Below are 25,471 nucleotides of genomic sequence, written 5' to 3'. Positions count from 1 at the left end.
GCCACTTGGGGACTTTCACACTGTCACAGATCTGCCGTTACATCTGTCAGCTTGTGACAGCAAGGAATTAGTGTCTATAATGAACTCTCAATGAACCTCATAGTCCCTTGGTTGCTGTTGTAGAAAGGACTTTAATCAGTTACACTTACATTATTTACTGTTCAGTGTCACCCAAATGAGGATGGGTTTCCTTCTGAGCCTGATGTGGGCTTATAATATGGGTTATAAAAGTAACTGAGCCTCAAATTTTCCTTTACAGTTTTGAATTTGAAGCTAAAATGTTTCATCTTTATTGTCTGCAGTGTGTGTGTGAATGGGTCACTGGTATGTACAGACCAGCCCTGCCCAACGTACGGGGCATGGAGTTCCTGGAGTGAGTGCTCAGTGTCATGTGGGACAGGACAAAGGACACGAACACGTACCTGTACACACAAACCCGGTGGCCCTAGCTGTGGAGAAACCATTCAGAGCCAAGTCTGTGACCTGTCTGCATGTCCAGGTATGCTTAAATATATATTTACACTATACACACAACTATATGTCTTAAGTTCTCATCCATCCAACTGAAAAAAAATCAACAGACCATCTAATGATTGGAGAAGTAATGTTTTTTCAGGGGTAGCAAGAACACACTAAGTGCTATCACCATGAAATGAAATATAGAAGTTTGACCTTATATTTAAATATTTGATTTGTTCCTTAGGGTACAATTGAATCGGTATTAATGGTAATGAACATAATGATACTGGCTTAATAGTTGCTCTGTTGCTCAGTAAAGGAACTCTGCAGCGATAACTTAAATGACCACAAGCTGGATAGAATCGATAAAATCTGCAATAATTACATAAAATGATAGAATTCTCAGAGACATGACATGATGACACGATGACATGACATGATGAAGTCAGAGTAGGAGTGGCAAACTTTCATCCTGTGCCACCTATGTGACCCTGAAATGCAATTACGTTCATCATATTTATGAGCAAATAGTATGTACCATCATTAGAATGATTTATTGAAGCCATTTATATATTTCTGCCAACAGAAATTGAAACCATCTACGCCGTGTTAACTGGTAGTGTTTATGTAGCTGAATTGCACAATTTAATGTTGAGCCATTTACTTATTTCACAGTTATTTATTCATTCATTAATCGATTCATCTCAAGGCCTTTTCATTATATCTAGACGATGATATATTTATTTCATGAATAAATCTAAATGATCGTTTTATTTTCATGGAAAAGTTTACTACAGTGTATTATTGTAGGCTGAAGTACATTTACAAGAAAAAGTTCTGTGCACTTTCCATTATGGTCTATTTATATTTGTACATTCTCCTTAGACTACTATGTATATTTTACTGTATATTTATGTTATGTGTCTATATTCTATCGTTTCTGTATTTTATTAGATTCTGTTTCTATATTTTGAGACGAGTAATTAAGAAAAACCATTATATCACACATACAGAGAAGAACCTTAAAACTTTCATCAGATGCCCTTTTCAGAGCAACTGACATTTATCTCATTGTTATACAAGCAAACAGTTGAAGATTAAGGGCCTTGCACAAGGGCCCAGCCTGGTAGCAATCTGAGATTGTACAAGATTTTGAACTCATGATGAGTAGTCTAGCATTTAAACCATTCAGCTATTGCTGTGGGCTGCCAAGTTCTGCTCTGATTCAGTGTTGTGTGCTGTTAGCTGACTGTGTAGTGAGTGAGTGGTCGTCCTGGAGTGAGTGCAGCGTCTCTTGTGGTGGAGGAGTGTCATTGCGCAGAAAGACTATTCTACAGATGTCTGAGCCTGGAGGAGAGGCCTGCTCGACTCCTCTCGAGCAGCACACTGCTTGCAACACTAACAGCTGTCTGCCCGGTGAGCTGAATGTGCACACAATTACTCTCTCATATACACAGTTGCACAGACATACACAAACACACCCTCAGATATATGTACATCATTATCATCCTCATCATCACCCCATGTGCTCTTGACTTTGAACAGTTCAAACATCCTTTTATTGGGGTTGTGTAGTATCTTGGTCAAGGTAGCCCTGGAGCCTATTAGACTCAAACAAACCGAATAAAGTTAACATAGCTAATCGTTTGAGAGCTACAGCAACAGTAACAAGCTACTTACCTTGTAGACAAAGGTGGCTGAGAGTTTGTCTGCCATTTTATTGCTTTTTTTTTTTTTTTTGTTGAGAGGCTTCAGAAAATATGATATCATTTCCAGTAAGGGAACATACTGCTCATCGATGTTCCCTTGTTCTTGCGGTGCATTGTAGGATTTTTTAGAGAGTGAATGTTCCAGAATTTTTCGATTCAGACACCCCTTAAAATTCAGACGCACACCTAGTAGTTATTCATAATCTTTTAAAGAGGAGTTTTCATTACTCACACCACAACTAGACCTTGAGATGAGATTCTAACACTTATTGTAGATGCTTATGTATCTCCTGAGCTGCATGGATCATGAAAACAGCCTTCACGTATATGTAAAATATATATAACGGATCTTCTGCACATTTATGGAAGCTTGCATCACTGGAGAATAGTGTCATTCTAGTAGATGACAAGATTTCCCCTTAAAAGTAAATCTTGGAGTTCAGATTAAAATTGGGTTGCTAGATTTTCTGTTATCAAAGATACTAAATTCTTCCAACCAGACCATTAAAGAGAAATTATAATAGTGGTAGATTGTGAAAAGATTCCTGAGCAGATCTAAGTAGATATGGGCTTTAAACAAATAGCCCATTAACCACTATTGGCTTTCTTGTATAAACACTTCCACTGAAGTTTGGCTTAGTCCCGTAATTTATTTCATGAGTCAGTTTCTGTTTTACAATTATCGGTCAGCATTTGATAACCCTTGTTTAACCTTTCTGACTAGAAAAGCCCCAGTAATATGGCTTTTATTCACTGCTCTGACTCTTTCATACCTTGGAGTAATTACGTCTTCAGCTGCTGTCATCTTCATAAATTTTAGTGTGGGAGTCTAACAGACCATGATTTGACACAGCAATTTTAAAGCTGTAAGATAAAAAAAATGAATGTTTTCTCAGGAGTATTGGTGGGAGTACTGCTGTTCCGATATTCATAACAGTGACTCAGCATTAAGCTTAAAACTTAAATCTTTAGCTTTCATTAGAAAAGCTTTCATCGGCTAAAATACTAGCTGCCAATTTTCTTATCTAAATAAAAAGATAGTCAGTGGGTAATCCCAATGATTAAATTTTAAGAGTGTGATTTGTCTTAATAATGTTTTTCCCTTTTTCCTCCCTCTCTTCTCTTTGCCATTTATCAGAGTGTCCTCTGGGTCAGGTGTTCAGTCTATGTGCAGGTTCGTGCCCGTTTTCCTGCCAGGATCTGTGGCCTGAAAGCCAGTGTGTGCCGGGTCCCTGCACCCCAGGCTGCTCCTGCCCCCCTAACATGGTGAGACCAGCATCATACTAAAAATAAATGCCTCAAAACAGCTTTTTACTCAACACAGATATAAATAGAACAGCTCTATTCTCATCCCAAATGCAATGCAACAGCTTCATGTTCAACCCAGATGCAATATAATAGCTTTCTAATATTCCATATGCCTTGAAATAGCTTTATGGTTAACCCAAATCTTTAGGAACAGCTATGTACTAAAACCAAATGCATTGAAACCTACTAAATGCATTGTAATATCTCTACCTTGGAACAGCTGTATACTCATATACAAGGGCACAGATTCATGCTCTACCAGAACACCTCAAAAAAGTTCGGTATTTAACCAAAGTGCCTTGGAAAAGCTTTAAACCTAACTCAAATCTTTAGGATGGCTTAACATTAAACCCAAATTCTTCAGCTCTATAGTAAATCTGAATACTTTGGAACAGCTCTAGATTCATCCTAAAAGCTTTATACTCACAGAATAGTTCTCAGAATAGATTCATACTTAACCCGAATGCACTGGAAGAGCTTTATACTGAACTGAAATGCCTTGAAACACCTTTTTACCCAAATACACTTTGACACTCAACCCCACTGCTTAAGAACAGCTTTATACACATGCTCAGTACCTCAGTTTTCAACCAAATACCTAAAAGCAGCTATATACCCAACTAAAACACCTGGGAAACCATATTCCCAGTCCCAAACCTGACTCTTCCTATTTTTCTACCAGCTTACAGTTTCAATTCCCCCTTTTTTTCTTATTTAGTTTTTCTCGTAACGCATAAATTAGCAAATGTCTTACTATGTACACACTCCAGTGCTCACACCATCCAAGAAGTATAGAATGTACTTCATAAAAAAAAAACCCAATATATTTTTAAGAATATGAGTATGAACAGATGCCCATAGATGCACATATAAACACAGAAATGCTATTTACACTCCCACAGCCTTGTTTTAAGATAAGCATACAGTAGTAGGAACAAATAACAGTGCAAATAACTGTGTTCTTATTTCCTCCCAGGTCATGCTTAATGGATCATGCATGCCCTACTCTGAGTGCCCTTGTTCTCCACTGTCTCTGCCACTGGGGTTGGCCAATGTCACACTAGACCTCCTACAGGAAGAGTTTCCCCCTGGAACCATTATACCACATCTCTGCAATGCCTGGTAATGGTTCTCACTCACTCACCCTCCCTTGTTTTCATTTCTTTTCCTATTGGAATAGAGAATATTTCTGAGTGCTTATCAATTGTGAATATGTGTGATATGTCATTTGGGCTCTAAGAGGATGTTGAGGGAGATGGGGTGAAAATGGATCAGTGTACAGACTTTACATCAGATCGCAAATGATTTTTGCACCCACACATTGAGCTGGGTTATGGCAGGCTTGAGAGAAACATGGGCATATGGTAGCAGCATAAAATGATTGCCTCTCTCATTCAACAGTCTGGTGATTAGAGTGGTTGTTTTGGTATAATGGATGTGTTGGGGGATTTGGCCATTATATTGTAGCACACAAACAAAACAAGTGCATTGGTTGATTGAAGTATGTGACTAATTCATTTTTTTTTCTGTGTGCTGTCTATCTGTTCTGCATAAAGTGTGTGTGAAAATGGAGTATTCAACTGCACCGGGGACTCATGTGATGGTGAGTGTCTCTTTAGTGCATTTTACTGTGAAAGCTAGGCAGAAGGTTCTGATGCATATTTACCAATACATCTGGAATAAATAGAGACAAACACCATTTATGAGTTAATGGTTCTACAAAGCTTGCCAGGAAGATTTATAGAGCATATATTTGAGGCTAGAGGTGGCCTCCTATAACCAGGAGGTCAAACCATGGGTCGCATAACCAGGAAGTTTTTACTTTTCTGTGGACATCAGTGAGTTGCCATATATGAAGCTTGCAGCACAAGCAAAGACCATGTTCGTTAATGTGCATTTGCAGAATTAATTCATTTAACCTTATTAACTGCTTGGTCAGGATCACAGTATAGATATTCATACTCATTTGTATATATTCTGGGAAGCAGAACTAACTAAATTTGTTAGAGATCATCATAGGCAAGAACACACAAACAAGTTATAACTGTAGGGGATTCTATACTTCAGGATAGTGAACTGAAGTGATTTAGCTTAGGTTGAGGAACTGCTGGAATTACTTCGCTGACAGTACTCACATTTCTGCCTCTGGAACAGTTTTTTTACAGTGTTTATTGGGGCATTGGGGCATATATTATATATATATAAGTTAGTTATTATATATAAGTTATTATATATATATATATAAGGAGCACCAAAGAGATGTTAATACAGCTAAAGGTATTGTATTTCTACCCCTGGTGCATATGCTACATCATTGCTGTCTTGTCAAAATCACTGTTTTGCTGACTGTAGTGTTTTCTGAGTGCCATTTAAATGGCTTCATTATTGTGATGGTCTGTAACTCTATAGTCACATTAGCAAGTGATTGATTTCCTGTTGCAGTTTGAGCACCGGTTCTGATTCTGGAGACATTTGGCTTGAGTTTTTCTGCAAATAGACAAAGATAGGGCAGATTAGATTATTAATCTTATACTGTCTTTACAAAAAATTAAAATAATTAAAAGCAAGAACAGCAATTTTCTACAAACACAGAAGAGACAAACTAGAGAAACAGATTATTAACAGTATGTTTACTGTATATGCTGAAGTATGTGTATCTGTTTTAGTGGACTGTGAATGGAGCAGCTGGTCCGAGTGGAGCTCGTGTTCAGTGTCGTGCGGCTCTGGAGTGCAGCATTCTAGCCGCTTTGTAGTGCAGCACAGGCAGTATGAAGGACGTGAGTGTGAAGGCCACAGTCACAGGATCAGAGTGTGCACAGGACCTGACTGTGGTAAGAATCAACACAACACTAAGAGCAATCATGTAAGATTTCGGATTGGAGTAATAAAGGATTAGGTGTGTTGTGTGATGTGTTGTCTGTACTACATCTATATTTTGTGTGTCTGGAGCAACTGTTTATTAAGATATTAAGTCTTTCTCTTGTTGTAGTGTGTCCAGAGGGAGAGCGTTGGAGAAGGAGCATGTCTGAGTCAGAGCGAGTGTGTGACAGAGGGTGTGTGGATATGTACAGCGCTGAACCGCTGAACTGCACTGAAGTGAGCAGGCTCTCCGAGGGCTGTGTGTGTGAGGACGGGCGCTATCGTGATGCCGAGGGCCGGTGTGTGATTCCTGCTCTCTGTCAGTGCGAGGGGGAGGACGGCATACTGCGAGAGGTGTATACACAAACACACTCACTTTAAAACGTTGCCAGGTTTGACTATCTCTAGGCAAGCCAAAACAAATGCTTATACGTACACTCACACACTAGCAAACGTGCATGGCATAGTCTTACAGTTAGTGGTTTGGAGCTATCAATTCACTCCCCCGAAACAGTCATACACCCCAGAGCAATGCACAGAACCATCCATCAACAACACTACAGCTTTCCTTTTGTTCTATAATTGTATTGATGGTTACTTTGTATATTTATCCTTCAAGGCGTCTCATTACGGGACCTGATGGATAGCTCTCCAGTGCATGTCTTATAATTACATTTATTAATAATGCATAAAATCTTAATCTCAGAACAGTACATACAGTATGTTTTATGGGTAGGACTTAATTAAACCAGAAATGAATACATTTTAAAACTTCGGTATTATTCTGTGTATAATGTAGCGTGTGTATGTATGTGTGTGTGTGTGTGTGTGTGTGTATTCCAGGCTGGCTCTGAGTGGGAAGAAGCGTGCCAAACTTGTCGCTGTGTAAATGGCCTTAAGCAGTGTAAAGCCAGCTGCCCTCCACTTCTGTGTGACGAGGTGAGAAATCCACAGGGTTCTCTACAGATAATTATTCACCTGTAACTTTGTCCAGGTTGATTTATTAGAAAACTTTCTGAAGTTCTTCCCTGCATAACTTTTTTTTTTATTAGTGGCATACTGTGCAGCTTTGCACCATTAAAACATGCAACAATTGTAAACCATACTGTAGGCATTGCATCAGAAAGTGTCCTGAGTGTGAAAGAAGTCCCTGGAGAGCAGCAGATGCTGCTGGTTAGAGTGACTCGCTGTCCAGGCTATTGCTCTGGTCACACAGTGGATCCCAGATGGCATTTCTGCTGTCACCCCACACCACATTCCGAAAGAAAGCACATGTCCAGCTCTCCCCAGGGCTCAACACCTCCGCTGTGCTGCCCTAAACATGCGCTCGCAGCTTTAACACAAAAAAATGTTTTGTTTGTATGAGGAATTATTCTGAGAAGGTTTTAAAACGAATCATTCCTAGCACAGGAACATTTTCCCTTTACACCTATTTAAAGAAATTGAAACCTCAACTGAAGTAACCCATATTAACAATACTTATTGTTTCTTAAAGACTTAATGTTAACTAATTAACAAATGCCCTGAATAGTTCACCCAGCCAGTGTGTGCTCTGGGATGTGCTTATTTCTGTTGAGAAAAAAGTCATGTAAAAATGACAAATCGTGGATAATATCGCTAATTATCTGCTACAAACTGTACACTACATTGATAATGTTGCCAAAAAATTAATAATAAATGTCATTGATTTTGTATATTAAAGCAAAAATCCAAATAACAAGGCTATTTGGGACAAATGCTAGTCTACGCAAGGCACATCATGGATCAAATAGAGGATAGTACTTCATTTTATTTACATTTTTGGTTAATTTAAGCAGCTCTCTTGCATATAGTAGTTTCTCCAAACTTAGAATTTAATCTCGAACACTTTAGAACAGTCCTAAGAGTTTGTTTATGAATATAGTCCTGAACAAACTTCCTAAAATTCCCAAATTGCCATTCACCCTGCCATTTTATTATGTGTTACATAATATTTCTCCCATTATTCCACATTCCTATTTGAGTCTCCAAATCATCGTGCCATTAAATTTTAATACTTCTATGGCCATTTTAACCTCAGCCCTCCTCTCAGAACCTTCACCACTCCCAAAGGCAGAGCTGTAACAGGGCGCAGTGGGAGTTGGGAATGTTATGGCTGTCGCTGACTGATGGCTCATCCTGCTGCTGCGGTCCATCTCTGGAGAAAAGAAGTGTGTTATTCTGAGTATCTCATTGCTGACTCTGCCCCTTTGCTCTGTTTATCGCCTCTGCTGTGCTCAGGGTGAAGTCAAAGTGCTGGAGGACGGACAGTGTTGCCCTGTCTGCAGGAAAGCGTACACAGGTAGGAATGGCCAAAGTCTTACATCAACTCCGACATACACTTCTGTTAGTGCTACTCTCTGGCCTCTGTGGAAATGCTGAGCTTTGTCAGCTATTCCTGAGGATCCATGTGCAAGGGATGACAAGTTTGTTGCACACTATTAACTCTGGTGTGTGTGTATAAAGGATTGTCAGATCTCATGTGCTCTTTCCTGGATTTGAATTGGACTGAACTGGATGACTCAACAGAAAAGTTTTAGGCACCAGAAGTGTAGTTTTTTTACGAACAGATGTCCGAGGAGTCATCTCATCAGCACATTTCTTTTGTGAAAATTACTACTCTGCTGCTGTAGAGTTGACAGAAAAGATAAAAATGACAATTATAAATGCTCTGAACTGTTCTTTATCCTATTCAGGAGTTAAATTACCCCCAACACCATCAGAATATATTCAGTTTTTAATCAAGCCGAGACATTTCTATACCTCATTCTTTCTGTTTTGTTGTTTTCTCTGCCTGTAGAAGATCCGCTCTCTCAGTGTCACCGCCACACTGAGATCAGGAACATCACTAAGGGTGATTGCCGCCTGGAAAACGTGGAGGTCAGCTTCTGCAGGGGGCGCTGTTTGTCCGGAACGGATGTCATTCTAGAGGTACAGAACTACACCCTGATATGTACTGTCTGCTTGGAACTGATCTGCTACTGGTAGATGCCAATAGCAGAAACTCCAATATTTGGAGTCAGTTTACTGTCTCAGACTAGTCCCAGGATGCCAGATATTCCACATATGTTTAATCTCTTTCAGCTCCTAACACATCTGTACCAGGTGTTTGGTGTATCTCGATTGCTTAGCTTTAGTGTAAGTGAGCAAATTATGGACTAGTGTTGGGAAACACTAGTGTACTTCCACGTACTAGAAGGATCATAGGAGTTTTTTTAGACCTATGACGTTACACAGGACCTGATGAGATATAAACATATTGTACAGACAAATGACAAATGACAATGTATAAAATGACAGACAAATGACAAATGACAATGTATGACATATGCTATACTCAAAGGCTTGCAGTCATAGGCATATTTCTGTTATCAGTGTCGTTTGTTTTAGTAAACATCATAAAATCGGACTTAGAGTTTTTGAAGGAATCAAATTTTAATTATAATCTTAACCTATGCCAGGTTCCAAAGATTTTTGAACTTAATCATGTCAGTAATCTAATCTAATCTAATCTAATCTAATCTAATCTGATCTGATCTGATCTGATCTAACGATCATGACTACATGAATCTGGGTTTTTCTATAATTTCTAGCAATAAGATGTAACTTAGGTAACAAACATAGTAAACGACAGCTCTGCTCAGCTGTCATTGGTTACGTATGATGTAAAACCTCAAATAACCATTGTGTATCATGGTAAAGACAGACTACTAAGGAAAAGCTACAGCAAAAGGAGGGCAATAATATTAAGATAATATAAAGAGTTCTTTTTGTAGATCAGTTTGGGTTTTTTTTTTTTGACCTCATAATGACTAGGACCAATAAAGTCAGTGGGATACCTAGTCTAAAATCGGCTGCCCCTCTGAGGGACAGTTTGTGAATACAGACCCAGATCTCCATGTGTGGGATCAAAAATCAACCCTGACTCACATCATCATCAAATCTGATTTGTCATTGCAGGGTTTCTCTCGAGCCAACCTTCTAATCTGGGCAATTCTATCTTTGTGTCTCTGTTTGCATAAAAATATGTTTCAGCTCGGAAAGTCTCTCAAGTTACCATGGCGACGAGAAGCAGAGCACTTGCAACCGTATAGATCTCTTGTTTGTTAGTTTTAACACCAAAAGCACATCGTGTTCCACTGTTTTTTTCTTCATTCATACTCCTCCCAGGACTCTCAAATGAATCCTTGTCTAAGAGTGCTTGAAAACATACAGTCACTCATCCCTGAGCATTACTATAAATTACAGCACCCTCTGAGAGCAGCTCATTCTCAGAGAAGTGAATGTTCCATGAATCTAATATTTGGATTGTTGATGATTGTGGTTTTGCTCTTTCATATTTCTTTCCTCTACCTCCTGTTGTCTCTGTCATCTCCAGTGCTTTGTCTCTCTGTTTTTTGTGTTCTTCTTTCATTCCCTGTGCTTATCTGCACTCAGTTTTTCTACCTGCTCTTGTCTTCACCCTCACCTTTACATCTTGTCCATTTTTCTTTTTTATTGCATTTAACTGTCTTTGATTCACTTTCCCTCTATGTGTGTGTGTGTGTGTCAGGAGCCCTACCTACAAGCTGTGTGTGACTGCTGCAGTTACAGGCTGGACCCCCAGACTCCTGTGCGCTTCCTCAGCCTGCACTGTTCTAGTGGAGAAAGCGAGCCCGTGGTGCTGCCCGTCATACAGAGTTGCGAGTGTACCAGCTGTCAGGGTGGGTATAGGCACAGGGTGACCACTCAGACACGGCTTAAACACTTATGTGTAGAAAAAAAATTCACACCACAGTAATGGCATGAGAACTAGCTCAACTAACTAGATTCATTTTCAGTGAGATGGCAGAGATAGGAAGAGACATTTGTAAAAGTTGAAAACTTCAAACTATTTGTAAAAAATTAGTACCTGTATTGATTAATTGCATTTCAAACGTACTCATACACTTTATAATATATTTAAAATATATTTCAATACTGTTTGAAAGTTAGGAAAGATGAAAGTCAATCCCCCGACATTAACAATATTTTTACATACACACTTGACTGGTAAAAGGCATGAAATTCATAATTTAGTAAGTACTGCCAAAGTTTTCCTGATATTTTCTCTGACACTTTTATCCGAAGCAACTCACAAATATGGTTATTGTTTATGGTATTGAAGCGCTAATAATAAGCTAATGACTTTACCAGTGAGCTCTCATTGCCCTTTCAGCACCCATCAAACATCTATTCAAAATAAAACATTGTAATCACTGTAGCATGCTACAAAACTTGTGCACCAGTAATATCAAACCAATCAGGACAAGAAGGAAGTAAAATGCCTGATAAAAATGCTTGTAAAAAGTATTTAATGTAATAGCGTGGCAAGTTATTTTATTAAGTGCATTAATACAAATGATAGATTATGTATCGCATAATTCGTTTGCACCCTTGATAAAAATTTACCAAAACATTGACAAAAGTTTCAGCTATGAGTTGCAGTGATGATTGGAAAAAAACATTATTAGAGTCTATTATTTCATTTCAACATGTTTAAACTTTAGCACTGTTGCCTCACAGCAAGAAGGTCCTGGGTTCGAACAGGCAGGGGCCTTTCTGTGTGGAGTTTGCATGTTCTCCCTGTGCTTGCATGGGTTTACTCCAGGTACTCCGGTTTCCAAACATGTACATTAGGTTGATTGGTAATTCTAAATTGCCCATAGGAGAGAGTGTGTGGTTGTCTGTCTATATGTAGCCCTGTGATGGACTGGTGACCTGTCCAGGGTGTACCCCTGCCTTTCACCCAATGTGTGCTGGGATAAGCTCCAGCAGATCCCCATGACCCTAATTAGGAATAAAGTGGGTATACACAATGATTAACCTTAGGGCTTGCATGAAAGTAATATGACAAATTTGTGCTTGACTTTACATAAGTAAACTAATGAAAGTAAATGTAAGTATTTCCACATACATTTACGGTGTGTTTCTGATTCTGAAAACAATTGTCTGACATCTGTGCATGCTAATTGTTCTGCCTGGTCAGGATAGATAGATAGATAGATAGATAGATAGATAGATAGATAGATAGATAGATAGATAGATAGATAGATAGATAGATAGATAGATAGATAGATAGATAGATAGATAGATAGATAGATAGATAGATAGATAGATAGATAGATACTTATTCATCCCAATGGGAAATGTACAGCTTCCAGCATTAATATTGTCAGCTAGATGCCCTCGTCGGTGTATGTAGTGTAGCAGGTGGTAGGGAGTGGATTGAGTAGTATGATTAATGCTAGTTGCAGCATCACAGTGTGTCACATCTCCCTGAAACCACAGAGTTTAAATATACTATACCAAATGAAAAACTTACAGAAGTCTATAAGGAGTATGCTTTTTAAAATTTTACTTGTTGTTGAAATCTTGTCCACTAGGAATAATCTGAAAACTGCATAGCCCTTCTTATGGGTGCTATCCCTAATGATTTGTTCACCGTTGTTCTGCCTTTACCTTATATGACCTGCCTTGTTCATTTTTTGTGGTAATGAACACCTGACTGTTCCTGACTGTATATCTGTCAGAAAGCTGACTCAGTAATCACTGACCACACTGAATGTGCTAAAATCATTGAAACACTCAAAACTTCACTACAGATTACAGATCATTTCAGCAGTTCCCTGCGTTACACCGAGTTCATAGCTCTACTGTATCCAGGATATTCATACTCTGTTGTCGTGACAACCTCTCCCTCCCTCTTTTCATTTACCAACCTGGCTTTTTTGCAGAAACTGTACTACTCTCATCATTTGCTTTTCGAACATGCGTAATTGTATCAGGGTCTCCCCCTCCTTTCCAGCAATTACACATTAGGCCATTCATCAATGCGCCTGATTGCGTTGGCTAATTGAATAGCCGGGCAGTCGCTCAATGGCTTACATTTGTCACTGTGTGGTGATACAAAGCCATGCTTACTCTGTAATGGTTCTAGAAACCGGACTGAAAATGAAATAAGCTGTGAGATATAAAAGATGTTTAGGTAAGATGTTTTATGCATGTTGTGGAATGGTCTTTAATACATTCTTTTTTTCCTAACCTGATTTTTGTGCTTTATCAGTGAAGTAACATTGTTTAGCTCTCGCTAATATACACAAACAGCAGGTGATGCTCGACCTATTGTTCAGCTGCTGCTGATTTAATGTTCCCTCGATCTTTTTTTCCTCACAGGAGGAGATCTGGCCAAACGTTAAACACTTTTGGAGGAGCCGACACCTTGGGAGAAGAAAGAAGTCAAATCTTTTGAACACCTCCAGTATATTTTGAAGTAGCTTGTAGTCATTATATGACTGAATACTTTTTATAGAGTACTTTCTGAAGCTCTCAGACAACTGTACAGGTTTTAAATTATGGCTTTTATGTCTTAATGTCTTTTATTTCTTTCAGTCTCTCTCTCTCTCTCTCTCTCTCACACACACATACACACACACACACTACATTACATACACATAACATATTATTTTGTACTTGCTGTTAAGTGACACAGTCCAACTTCATGCTCTCAGCATTATGACCAAATATGTTTCTGTTCTTCTGAAAAAATAAGTCATTTAAAATCTCTCACTCTCTCTCTCTCTTTTAACTTTTTTTATTACGGGATATCTATTTAAAAATTCTGTATCTATAAAGCATTTATACGTAAATAGTCATAAATCTAAAGCATTATTAATAATAAAAAGGAAAAATAAGGAACTTTCTCTCTCTGTGTGTGTGTGTGTGTGTGTGTGTGCCAGACAGAAAGATAATCTGACCAGTGGAACTGCTACTCCTAGTCTGACCACACATTTCTGAGTAAATTCAATATAGTTATATATGATATCCATACAACCGTTCATCCTTCTGTCTGCCGCATGACTCACTGCAACAGCTGGAGTCAGATACATACATCACTAATGACCGCAGATCTTCTAAAGTGGTCGACTTAACGAGCTTGTTAGACAAAAAAATGGAGGAGGGGAAAATCTTTAAGTGGTTGAACATTACAGCTGTGGTCTTTTCAGGAAGTACAAACACACCAGGTATTACATTTCAATTTCAAAGGAAAATCTTCATTTTTGATGTATCATATGCTTTGGGCTTATTCTTGGAAGTGTCATAGACTTCTTAAGTGCTGAAGCTTTAATTACTGCCATTAAAAAAAAAACACCATTTAAATGTTGGCTCATCGTTCTAGTTTCTGGCAGACTGAGACATGAGCACAGACTTGTGAAAGATCTCATGAGGCAAAGGTCCAAATAATGTAGTTTCAAAAGTAGATTCATTTTCTGACGTTATATGAAGCATGCGAATGGAAAGAGTTCTTATCATTTGTTAGATCGCATGTATGCAATGCAATTATATGCAATTGCACATCATGGACTAAATTAAATATGATGTGACATGTAGTTATAGGAAAATAATCATGTGGAACCAATGAGGTGGTATGATGTAGTCTCTCCAAAAAGGTTTTATTCCTCTTTTACCGCAACAAAATGCCAATGATTAGAATTTTTACACCATCATTTCTTCCCAGTTATATATACATTTAATGTTGTGGAATATCCACAGCTGATTTTTTGATACTATGGCTTAAATAAACAGTGCTTCCCTCTGCAGCCTCTCTTTTCTCTCTCTGGAAGCTAATAAGACATCTTGTCCTGTTACCAAAAATAAATAAATAAATAAAGCACTCCATTATGAAGACTGTGCTAAAGAAGTTAGAGCTGTACCTCTAACTGTTACCAGGCTTTGACACTGGAGACTCCTTCCATATTTGCTCAATAGACATCTCGTAGAAAATCAAATTTTTTTGTCAGTAAACATTTTTTTTAAATTTATGTAGATTATGTGAAGCATCTGTCATGTATGTCGTGTGAATTAGCTGTTACTATATAAAGGGTAATATATTGGAGTGCATTGATTAAAAACCTGTGATTTGAATTACAGCTGGCACTACTGTCAGAAAATCAATAGTAACACTGCTGCAGGAAAAAATACAACACTTCAATCAATTCAGTCAACACAACACCTTCTGACTGTTTGAGAAGTCAGGAAGTATTTGTGTTGTCCATTCCATTTTGTCCTGTATGTGCAATCAAATAAAATATAAAAGGGTGTGTATGATACTAAACTGTATATGTATTCTCTCTCTCTTGCTGTGTGTGTGTGTGTGTGTGCGCGTGCCCGCACGAAAGAGAGAGAAAGAGAGAGAGAGAGAGAGAGAGAGAGAGAGAGAGAGGAAAGAGAGAGTACAACATTCCAGTTCTTCTCATTAATTCTGTCTTTGTAGTTTGTATGTACACTGTGTATATTTTGTCAGAGATTAGTGTGTGTGTTTGTGTGTGTGTGTGTGTGTGTGTGAGAGAGAGAGAGAGAGAGAGAGAGAGAGACTGGAGAGTGAGTTTGTGGATAGAGGAGTAGGGTGTAGCACTGGGAAGCTGGAAGATCTCACCGGTGGCCTCCCGGCGCGGTCCTGCCTAAATAAGGGCGTGAGGAGGGAGAAGGGCACAGAGCGCCCCCTAGTGGAGACACAAGATATAACCCCGAATCTATTGACCTACGTAAGAAAGCCTGGAAGATAATATTTTTTTTTATTCTTCCAAAAAATCTGAAACCGTACCATCGCGACAAAACCTGCAACCGTGAACGACAAATAAGCTGCAGATGGTTTGATATTTCGGCTCTGTCCCAAATAAACAGTAGCCTATTTCACAACAAAAGGTTCGAAGCGCGTGGCTTTGTCCCAAACTCCCATGTTTCATCATACAATTCGAAAGTGTAAAGATAATATAAACGGTGTGCATTTTATTTTGCCACACTGCTCAGTACAGTATCACTGAGAGGGTTTGGGACACAGCCCGCCTCTCGGCGTTTCGGTAGGGAAACCCCACGTCCACGCCACGGTGACGTAGCTGATACAGTGTGTGTGGCGGTGAAAACCCTACAGCTGCGTCCATCAACCAAACAAAGCACCTTTTAAGTCCGTCACGTAGCTTATACACACACTCACTCACACACACAGACCAGTGCAGCCGGGAGCGAGGTGAGGTGGCATGCTTTGTGTGAGCTCTTCTGTTTGTTTTTATACTGAAGTAGCCTTTATTATAGTTCACTATTGTGTCGCGGTTTCTTTCCTATCACCAATATTATTAAGGTCCGGCTAGATTAACCATAGTCTACACCTGCTAATGAAAAGGACGCACCTTAGAAATAATAATAATAATAATAATAATAATAATAATAATAGTAATTTGTTTGAGCAACAAAATCAAGCCTTAATCAATCCTTTGTTGTGCGTATTATTCGCTCATTGTCGGACTTGCATGATGAACAAATTTGAAAGGACGTCATGCAGTAGGTTGTAGTCGTAATAGTATTTGATTAAGTATTACATTATTTTTCAGGATGCTGATCTGGCGCTTTTGATGTGCGGTGTGATGTTTTGTAGCTTTCCCAGCGGAGCGCAAAGGGTTAAGGAGGTGTCGCCGCCGCCGCCGCCGCCGCCGGTGTGAGCTCCAGCGCGCACCGAAACATCTCCAACACAACTGACGCTCCACACGGGTTTACCACCAGGGTGTTGGATTCAAGACAAGAAAGCGCTCAAAGAGGGAAAGGAACAATTAAAAAACCTGGAATTGAGGCATCATCAGTTTTGTAGGGCACTCATCCCGAGAGTTGTGCCTCCGAGCCTAAATGTCACGAAGTTAGCGCGCTTACAACACTTCATCCTGAGCCAGAAAAAAAAAGGATATCAGCTTTTCGTATTCTTCATCTGTTTAAAACACGCGCGCGCACACACATACATACACGCGCGCGCGCGAAAGGAGACGAACTGACTAGGATAAAAAAAAAGACAAAGTGGAAGCGACGGGGGGTTTCGGATGAGCGGGCGGCTCGCTTTCCCCCCTCGCGGCTCGCTGATGAAGTTGACCGGTCGGCGTGGCGCTCTCCGCTCGCTGTGTAGAGGTGCGTGAGGCTAAGCTTCAGCTCTGGAGACGCGCTGCATCCGGACTTAGCGCATCAGGATGCCGGTGCGACGCGGACACGTGGCGCCCCAGAACACTTTCCTGGATACCATCATCAGGAAATTCGAAAGTCAGAGTAAGTTTAGATTGTTTATACAACTTCAGGGATTATATTATTCTAAAAGGAAGATGTTTCAGGGGTTCTTCGAAAGGCAGCAGGGGCAGAACCATCAAAAGTGCCTCCTCCTGTAGAATTATTATTATTATTATTATTATTATTATTATTATTATTATTATTATTATTCATAACAACTTTAACTACTTCTCCTCCTCCTCCTCCTCCTCCTACTAATACACTAATGTGCAATACAATTTTGCAGAATATTCACTACCCCGATACTCAAACTCACCTGTAACACTAATCTGAGCCTTTAAGCATTACCTGAGTTCATACTGACCTCCCCACCATGTTTAATACAATAATTAGTCGTTTAAAAAAAGCACCACTTGGAACACATTAGTAAATAATCGCATATCTTATTGCTGTAGTCTGTGACAGTCTTATCTTATCTCACTGTAATTATTTCTTATTGGTGCCCACTGGAATTCTTTACAGAATGATGTAAACAAGCAGAAATGGTGTTTCAAATCTGTTTCAAGTCAGGCTGGAAATGATGGCTATTTATAATTCCTGTTAATCTGTGCACTAAACGTGCACCCCCACACCTTTATATTAAACGAAATAAAGTAGCATCAACATAACATGTATGCAGCACTTTGTATATATACTCATTTAACAGACTGAGTCAGTATACACAACTCATACAACATCTTGTGTTGTAGAAAGATTGTTGAAATTGACGAGTATAGAAATGATGAGTGGTGTCTGGCAGGGATGCTTATCCAGGAGGGAAATTAGAAATAAGATTTTTTTTTTTTTTTACAGCACAGCAGGAATCGATATGATTTTAGTCACTAATCAGTTAGAGGACAGGCTATCGGAAAGATCCATTTAGGAAGATATGGTGGATTTCTCTCCCCCTGCTGTATCATCCTTAGTGCTAAGAAATGCTGGGTTAGCACCTGCTGGTTTTACACCTTCTTCTGTAACAACAAACACTAACACATAGACACATGTTTACTGCTCTTGTAAGTTTTTACTAATGCTAATGAATGCATTTCACGGATGTGGTCATCTAAAACGCTAACTTGTTTTAATATTTTAGAGAAAGTAAATAGAGGAAATAACAAACTACAGACTAAAAGACTTGTCCAATTGAGCAGGGTTGTGAGATTGATGTTTATTTCTGTCTCTTTCTCTGCAAATTGACATACAGATGCACAATACGGCTTGGGCTGGTAGAGATTTAAATTCCACTTTGACCTGGTTAATTATGTTGAGTTAAAAAAGCTGAAGCCAGTTAATAAAAGAAAGTGTCGTACTGCTAGCTTTAAAAAAACGACAGCAAATCTGAGACTCCACAAATCCCGAGCTCGCTGAGTTACGAGTGACATCACAGGATTGAGCTTTCCCACTGCATAAACAGCACTGGTGTGAGTAATTCTGCAATAAACACCTCTGTGTGTGTGTGTGTGTGCCAGAAAAAAATGTGAGGTGTGGAAAACGCCTCTGATGGTGTTTTTTTTCTTGGTGCGGTTTCCCTTTAATATAATTTCCACTTCAACACAACATTCTGAGAAATGATTCACTTGGGAGTTGTTTACTCTGTGTTAAGATCTGTTACACCATTTATGACAGGTAGAGATGTCCAGACAATTAAAGAGCTCGAGGTCAGCACAGTTTCAGCTTTGTCCTTGAGAGCACCCGTGTTCTTGTCCCTGATATGGACTTGCACTATCAGGAACTTGTTAGTATCTTCAAGATAGTGACTATCCTCAGAGAGGATTATTAACAAACTGATTTATTTTTAACTTCTTCTCAGTGGGCTGGTTTCTTCTGTATAAGAACAGGGAATTTAAAGAGCTTCATATTTTATAGTCTCATTAGTACTTGTGTGGGTGATGTGCTGTGGGTTATAGACAAGTGTTGTCCTGACCCTGGGCCCTGTGCTATATATTATTCGTCAGACTAAAGGAGAAACTCCAGATCTGCTTCAAGGTTCTTTTGTAGGACTTTAGAAGAAGCTAGATGTGTGCTGCATGTTTTACCCCAGTTTAAAACAATAGTCTGGGTATGTATCTTATAAATGCTAGGATTATACCCAGTATTTTCTTTCAAATTGATTCTAAGCACTATATAAAAGCAACAATAAAATTGTTTTATTTATTAATAGACTATGTGCATGTGTATTAGGTAATCCTATTCTATTTGAGATAAATATTTTTCTATATTTACACTATTTTGCCAAAAGTTTCGGGACGTCTGCCTTTACATGCACATGAATGCAATGTGGAGTTGATCCGCCCTTTGCAGCTATAACAGCTTCAACTCTTCTGGGAAGGCTTTCCAGAGTGTGTTTATGGGAATTCCTGTAGAAGCACATTTGTGAGGTCAAGCACTGATGTTGGACGAGAAGGCTTCGCAGTCTCTGCTGTAATTCATCCCAAAGGTGTTCTGTCAGGTTGAGGTCAGGATTCTGTTCCTCCACACCAAACTTGCTCATCCATCATGTCTTTATGGACCTTGCTTTGTGCACTGGTGTGCAGTCATGTTGGAACAGGAAGGGGTCATCCCTTCAAGATTGGGAGCATGAAATTATAGAAAATGTCTTGGTATGCCAAAGCATTAAGAGTTCCTTTTACTGGAACTAAGGGGTCAAGCCCAACCCCTGAAAAACAACACCAATGATTTCAATGATTTAGAGGTGTGTCCCAAAACTTTTGGCAATCTTTGCAAATGTTGGAATAATTTTTTTTCTTTCCAAAACCACTTTATGCATGATGCTTGTAGCCTTGACTTCAGGGAAAATAAATTAGTTCCACTAAAAAGTGGATTCATAGTAAAAAAAGAAAAAAGAAAAGAAAAAAGTGGTTTAGTATAGACATGTAAATAAGATCTAAAAATAGTTTGCTGTCAGCACTAAATACCCATCTCTACTTACGCACTACTTTATTTTTGGTCTTTATATATAGATTTGCTTTATAATTATATATTTGCATCAGACGTTTGTCTAAAAGCTCTGTTAAATGCAAATGTAAACAGTAGTCTAGGTTAGTGTTAATCAAAATGGTTGCAAGTAGTTGTAAGAAAAGTTACAAAGGCATTAAACAAGTTAAGAGGCTTTCATAGTTGACTTACGCTACAGGCTACTATCTAGTGAACGTAACGTAACCCCATAAAGGACAGCCGACAGTCATAATGAGAGTCAACAGCATATAATCATTCACCATGCAGTATAGCAACTCAGTTTTAGATGTACCTTCTTTTTTAACTGTGTTCACTACAGCAGGTGGCTCCATTGCCATTAACCAGAGTTGACAGTTTATAGAAAAATTTGCAGCCCAACTAAAAAAGCACCCAAGCAAAAATAAAAGCACATCACAAAAAGCCCAAATAAAACCCAGAAGATAGAAAAAAGTTGGCACTGGAAAATGGAGACACATTTGTCTTTTTCTCAGCCATTGTGTGAGAAACAAAACTAGCATGGTGCACACGCATTTCTGATGTGTGGATATTAAGCATTCCACAATCCCAAATTCCCTTGCTCAAAGCTTGCAATACACACTTACTGTCCAAGTTATTAGGAACACCTGCACAGCTATTCAGTCATGTGATAGCAGCATAAATCATTACATAAAACATAAAACCATAACAAATATCATGCATATACAGTTTAAGAGCTTCTGACAACATTTACATCAAACATCAGGATGGGGAAAAGTGTGGAAATGCCTCATAGATAAGAGAGGCCAGAAGAAAATGACCAGATTGGTTTGAGCTGCGAGGAAGGATATACAGTGGGAACTCAAATAATCACTCTTTACAGTCGTGGTGGGCAGAAAAGCATCTTAGCATACAAAAACCATCAAACCTCCTGAATGCAATGTAGCAGAAGAAATCCACATTAGGTTTCACTCCTGTCAGCCATGAACAAGAAAACAAATTACCTGGACCTTTTCAACTGTCCAGTTTCAGTTAGTCTGTGCCCATGATAGCCTCAGATTCCTGTTCTTGGTTGACAGGAGTGGAACCTGACATGGTCCTTTGCTGTTGTAGCCCATCTATCTCAAAGTTGTGTGTTCAAAGATGCTTTTCTGCTCACCAAATTGTTAGTGTGTATTTGTGTTACTATAATCTTCCTGTCAACTCAATGTCTGATCATTCTCCACTCTCATCTCTCTCGTCTACAAAGTGTCTTAACTTGCAGGCCCTCCACTCAGAGGATCTTTGTTGTTTTTGCACCATTCTGCTTAAACTCTAGAGACTGTTGTGTGTGAAATTTCCAGGAGATCTGCACTTTCTGACATACTTTAACCAGCCCATCTAGCACCAACAACCCTGCCATGGTTAAAGTCACAGTTACTTCCCCATTCTGATGCTTGGTGTGAACATTAACCGAAGCTCTTGTCATGTAGCTGCATCATTTTCATGCTTTGTTCTGCCGCTTGATTTGCTGACTTGATAACTGCATAAATTAGCATGTGAACAGGTGTTCCTATTCAAGTTGGTGGTGTGTTTATCTAATAATCAGAATGGTTACATACACCATAGAAGCACTCTATACACTTACACTTTGCCATTCAATAGTTCTGATTATATGCTATAAAGCAAATTCTTGGTGGTCATAGGTCTTGTAAACTTACTTAATTTGCAACCCTGTTATTAACTGACCTGTCTGCTGTTCCTTCTGAAAATGTTTATAGAGCAGGCATGGGGGACGGTGATACTTGCGCCAGTGAGTCTCTATTAGTGCTTGCTGTAGTTCCCATCTTGACCCTTAGGTGCTATGGCTCACTGAGCACTCAGATCTATCCTGCACTATCTAGAAAGACGATCAAATCAACAGAACTTATGCTTATATCTTTCAAACAGCAACTAGGATTCCAGTTATTAGTAATTAGTATTTCAACAGAATTTATAATGTATGCAACTACTTCAGAGGCTAGGTTTAAGATTAATATTAGGCCGACATCAGTGTTTGTTTTACTTTAATTTACTATTCACGTGACATAAAACACCATCATATCATATCACATCAGCATCATTTGTTTAAATTCTTATGAAGGCTTATTCTCTGGCATGCACCAGCAACATATTTATTAAGACACAATACATTTTAGGATGCTGATGGCTGGGTCACTGCTTTCATTTTAGTAGAAAATGTGTATAAGTGATTTATTTAGATTTTAAAAAATCCCTCATCTAATCCTGAATGGTTGGCATTTATAAAAATTGGAGTGATTCGGATAATGAGTAAAAGCTGTGTAAGGACAAGACAGCTTTATCCACTGACTGCCTCTACTTGAAATGATAAAATACTTAAAGCCTCACCTTTGCGCAAAGGAAAATGTTCCAATAAAAAAAAATTCCATTTCCTTTAATGGCACCGTATCACTGTGGTAAGAATTACTTCAGATACACCACAAATTGCATGTATTGTATATCCTATTCTGCCTCACGGTGCAACACCTAGCTGCTCTTCCATTTCCACTGTGTTGCTAAATTACGAGTTGATTTCTGTTCATATCAAACTGACATAAAGCATTGTAAAGCATACTGTAAATCATAGATTCAGTAGACTTCTGCATAGTAAGGGCGGAATCAGAAAATCAAGGATATACACTGACAAATTCAGTGTTGATGTGACTGCATATTTCATGATGCATAATTAATTGAGCAGACATTATTCACTCTGTCATCGGCTCGTGGCACTCTAGCGATCCTAGGACAGCCGCCAGATATTGATGGGTATCTTTTTATTTGCTTTGCCAGACACTGAGGAGCCGCGCTGATATTATGAAATGGCTTGTATTGCACATCAATTATTTATTGACGCTTTATTAATGCATTGATAATGAATACCGTTACTCTCCGTGAGTTTTTTTAGCACTAGAATAAATCTCGTTGGCCATTTAATCTTTACTGGAAACATCAATGTGAAGTGCTTTGCTATTTGATCTTTAAACTAGGTATTATTTATATTATGTGCTTAAAAATACTAGACTTATTTGTTAAATATGACTTTTAAATGTAGTTTGAGTTGTAGACTATACTTCGCACCCTTTATTGTATTTGTATTGAATTCTAGTAATGCCACTTTTCAGATTTTGGTTGTATTTTACCACACAAGCCATGCCACGAGTGTTCCTCACACCTGTCGTTGTCCTCTTTAATTCCATCTCTACTAAGAAACATTGTCCTTCACTCAAAAACAGATTATTTTTACACTGCACTCGAATGGACTTTTGACCTTATTTGTGATCGATGCTTTAAACTCGTCATATCGTGTGTGACGTGTATCTCCAGGCACATGCTTATCATGTTAAACCGTTCTATGGAGGGCAACAGCAGGAGTCACCTGACTCCAATTAGATGTGTGTAGAGCGGCAGAACCTGGGGAGGATATTAAACATTGCACCATTGCACCATGTGCACAAACATAACCATCACCAGAGCAACTATTCAGGGCACAGATTCAGTACCTGGTTCCTGGGGGAGGGGGTATCATACAACACAGACTTTACCGTCACAATCTCTTCACTACTAAGCAATGGATGTGTGCATTGAGACCGATGAGCGATTATATAACAGTGCGTTTTATGAAATGTTTGAAATCTATAAAACACCTTGTATATCTCACCTTCCTTATCTTATAGCTATATTTGTGGACATGAACACACAAAGGTCTTTTACGTGCTTGTGATGGCAAGCTGTGAATGGAAAAACGGTGTTTATATAACAAAGACCAGTCATTTTGAAATATTTTTATGTCATCATGCTACCCTGGACAAAACATCTTGAATATAATCCATGTAATAGCAATAGAATATTAAATGTTGTTTAATAAAAGCTTGAGAAATTGTTGAAGCACATAAAGATTATTACATTATATTTTATTGTATTCAAAAAATCTTAAACATTCAGATCATAAGGATTAATACTGTAATGCCTTAAACCCATCACTTATCAGTCATCTCAGTCTGTCAGCCTAAATGCATTTCTCCTGTTTCTTCATTTGCCTCGTCTTTTCAGTTATTCTTTATGTAACACTCTGCATCGTATCTTTAACCGCTACAGACTTTAATATTATTAGAGCTGGAAGGTGTAAGAAGACACACAGACAGATACAAGAGGCTGGGAGGTGCTAAAATCCCTAGGCTCTTCACATTTCTCCTTATTCTGATTAAAGGTGCTCTATTTTACATCCATATAAAAAAGTAATGGCTCCCTCCACCTGCTCGTCCCTCTCTGCTGCTGCTATGTGTCCTCGAAGTGGATCTTCCGGGACTTTTAATTTCTGAGGTCGTAGCTGGAGCTCATTTATGCAAGATAGGGCTGTAATTGAACTGTTTAAATTTTAATAATATATATATATATTTGAATTAAATTCACATTTATATGTTGAATATTCTGTATTCTACTTTTAGTCACCTAACATTAATCTTATAAAACACATTTCCTAAAAGTTTTAGCTGAATTACCCTGGTGTTACCCCTCTAGATGTCTGAACAGCTGAGTCACTTCAAAGCACTTCTGTAAGTAGCTCTGGGTAAGGGCGTGTGCCAAATACTATAAATGTGAAAAAGAAAATGAGTCTTAATTAACAGGCCATGTGTGCTTCTATGTATGATTTCTTTAAAAATCAGATATAAAAATCAGTGACTGGTCATGCTATGTATATTATCAGTATTTCAGCTTTACTGTTATGAGAAAATCATGGTTGAGACATATGCACACACTCCAATCAGCCAAAATGCTACAACCACTGACAGGTGAAGTGAAAACATTGATTATCCTGTTATAGTGGCACCTGTCAAGGGGTGGGATATATTAGGCAGCAAGTGAACAGTCAGTTCAAGTTGATTTGTTGGAAGCAAAAAAATGTGCAAGCGTAAGATTGAGTGATTTTGATATGGGCCAAATTGTGATGGATAGAGGACTCGGTCAGAGCATCTCTAAAATGACAGCTCTTTTGAGGTGTTCCTGGTATGCAGTGGTTAGAATCCATGAAAGTGGTCTAAGGAAGGAGA

At 38.7% G+C, this 25,471-nt stretch overlaps 2 protein-coding genes across 5 annotated transcripts in view; both read left to right on the top strand.

The window, feature by feature from the left end:
• sspo (SCO-spondin) overlaps positions 1-14,069 on the top strand; it is an 83,673-nt gene extending 69,604 nt beyond the window's left edge. Inside the window, exons 100-111 of the mRNA XM_058387448.1 lie at positions 303-499; positions 1,705-1,875; positions 3,307-3,434; positions 4,453-4,598; positions 5,033-5,079; positions 6,143-6,307; positions 6,466-6,689; positions 7,179-7,274; positions 8,595-8,655; positions 9,154-9,284; positions 10,906-11,056; positions 13,548-14,069. Of these exons, the coding sequence (XP_058243431.1) occupies positions 303-499; positions 1,705-1,875; positions 3,307-3,434; positions 4,453-4,598; positions 5,033-5,079; positions 6,143-6,307; positions 6,466-6,689; positions 7,179-7,274; positions 8,595-8,655; positions 9,154-9,284; positions 10,906-11,056; positions 13,548-13,570 (1,540 nt within the window). The 3' untranslated portion in view covers positions 13,571-14,069. The remainder of the gene's footprint in view (positions 1-302; positions 500-1,704; positions 1,876-3,306; positions 3,435-4,452; positions 4,599-5,032; positions 5,080-6,142; positions 6,308-6,465; positions 6,690-7,178; positions 7,275-8,594; positions 8,656-9,153; positions 9,285-10,905; positions 11,057-13,547) is intronic.
• A 2,184-nt stretch (positions 14,070-16,253) lies between these two features.
• Positions 16,254-25,471, top strand: part of kcnh2b (potassium voltage-gated channel, subfamily H (eag-related), member 2b) — a 197,450-nt gene continuing 188,232 nt past the window's right edge. For 3 of the 4 annotated variants that reach the window (XM_058397116.1, XM_058397098.1, XM_058397125.1), the window contains exons 1-2: positions 16,254-16,398; positions 16,760-17,456. In XM_058397116.1, the coding sequence (XP_058253099.1) occupies positions 17,381-17,456 (76 nt within the window). In that variant the 5' untranslated portion in view covers positions 16,254-16,398; positions 16,760-17,380. The remainder of the gene's footprint in view (positions 16,399-16,759; positions 17,457-25,471) is intronic. The other variant, XM_058397108.1, reaches the window with a different exon arrangement.

Source organism: Hemibagrus wyckioides, linkage group LG01 (genome assembly GCF_019097595.1).
Source record: "Hemibagrus wyckioides isolate EC202008001 linkage group LG01, SWU_Hwy_1.0, whole genome shotgun sequence".
Taxonomy (NCBI): domain Eukaryota; kingdom Metazoa; phylum Chordata; class Actinopteri; order Siluriformes; family Bagridae; genus Hemibagrus; species Hemibagrus wyckioides.
The sequence above is the reverse complement of the archived record's forward strand: the minus strand, read 5'-3'. Positions and strand labels throughout refer to the sequence as shown.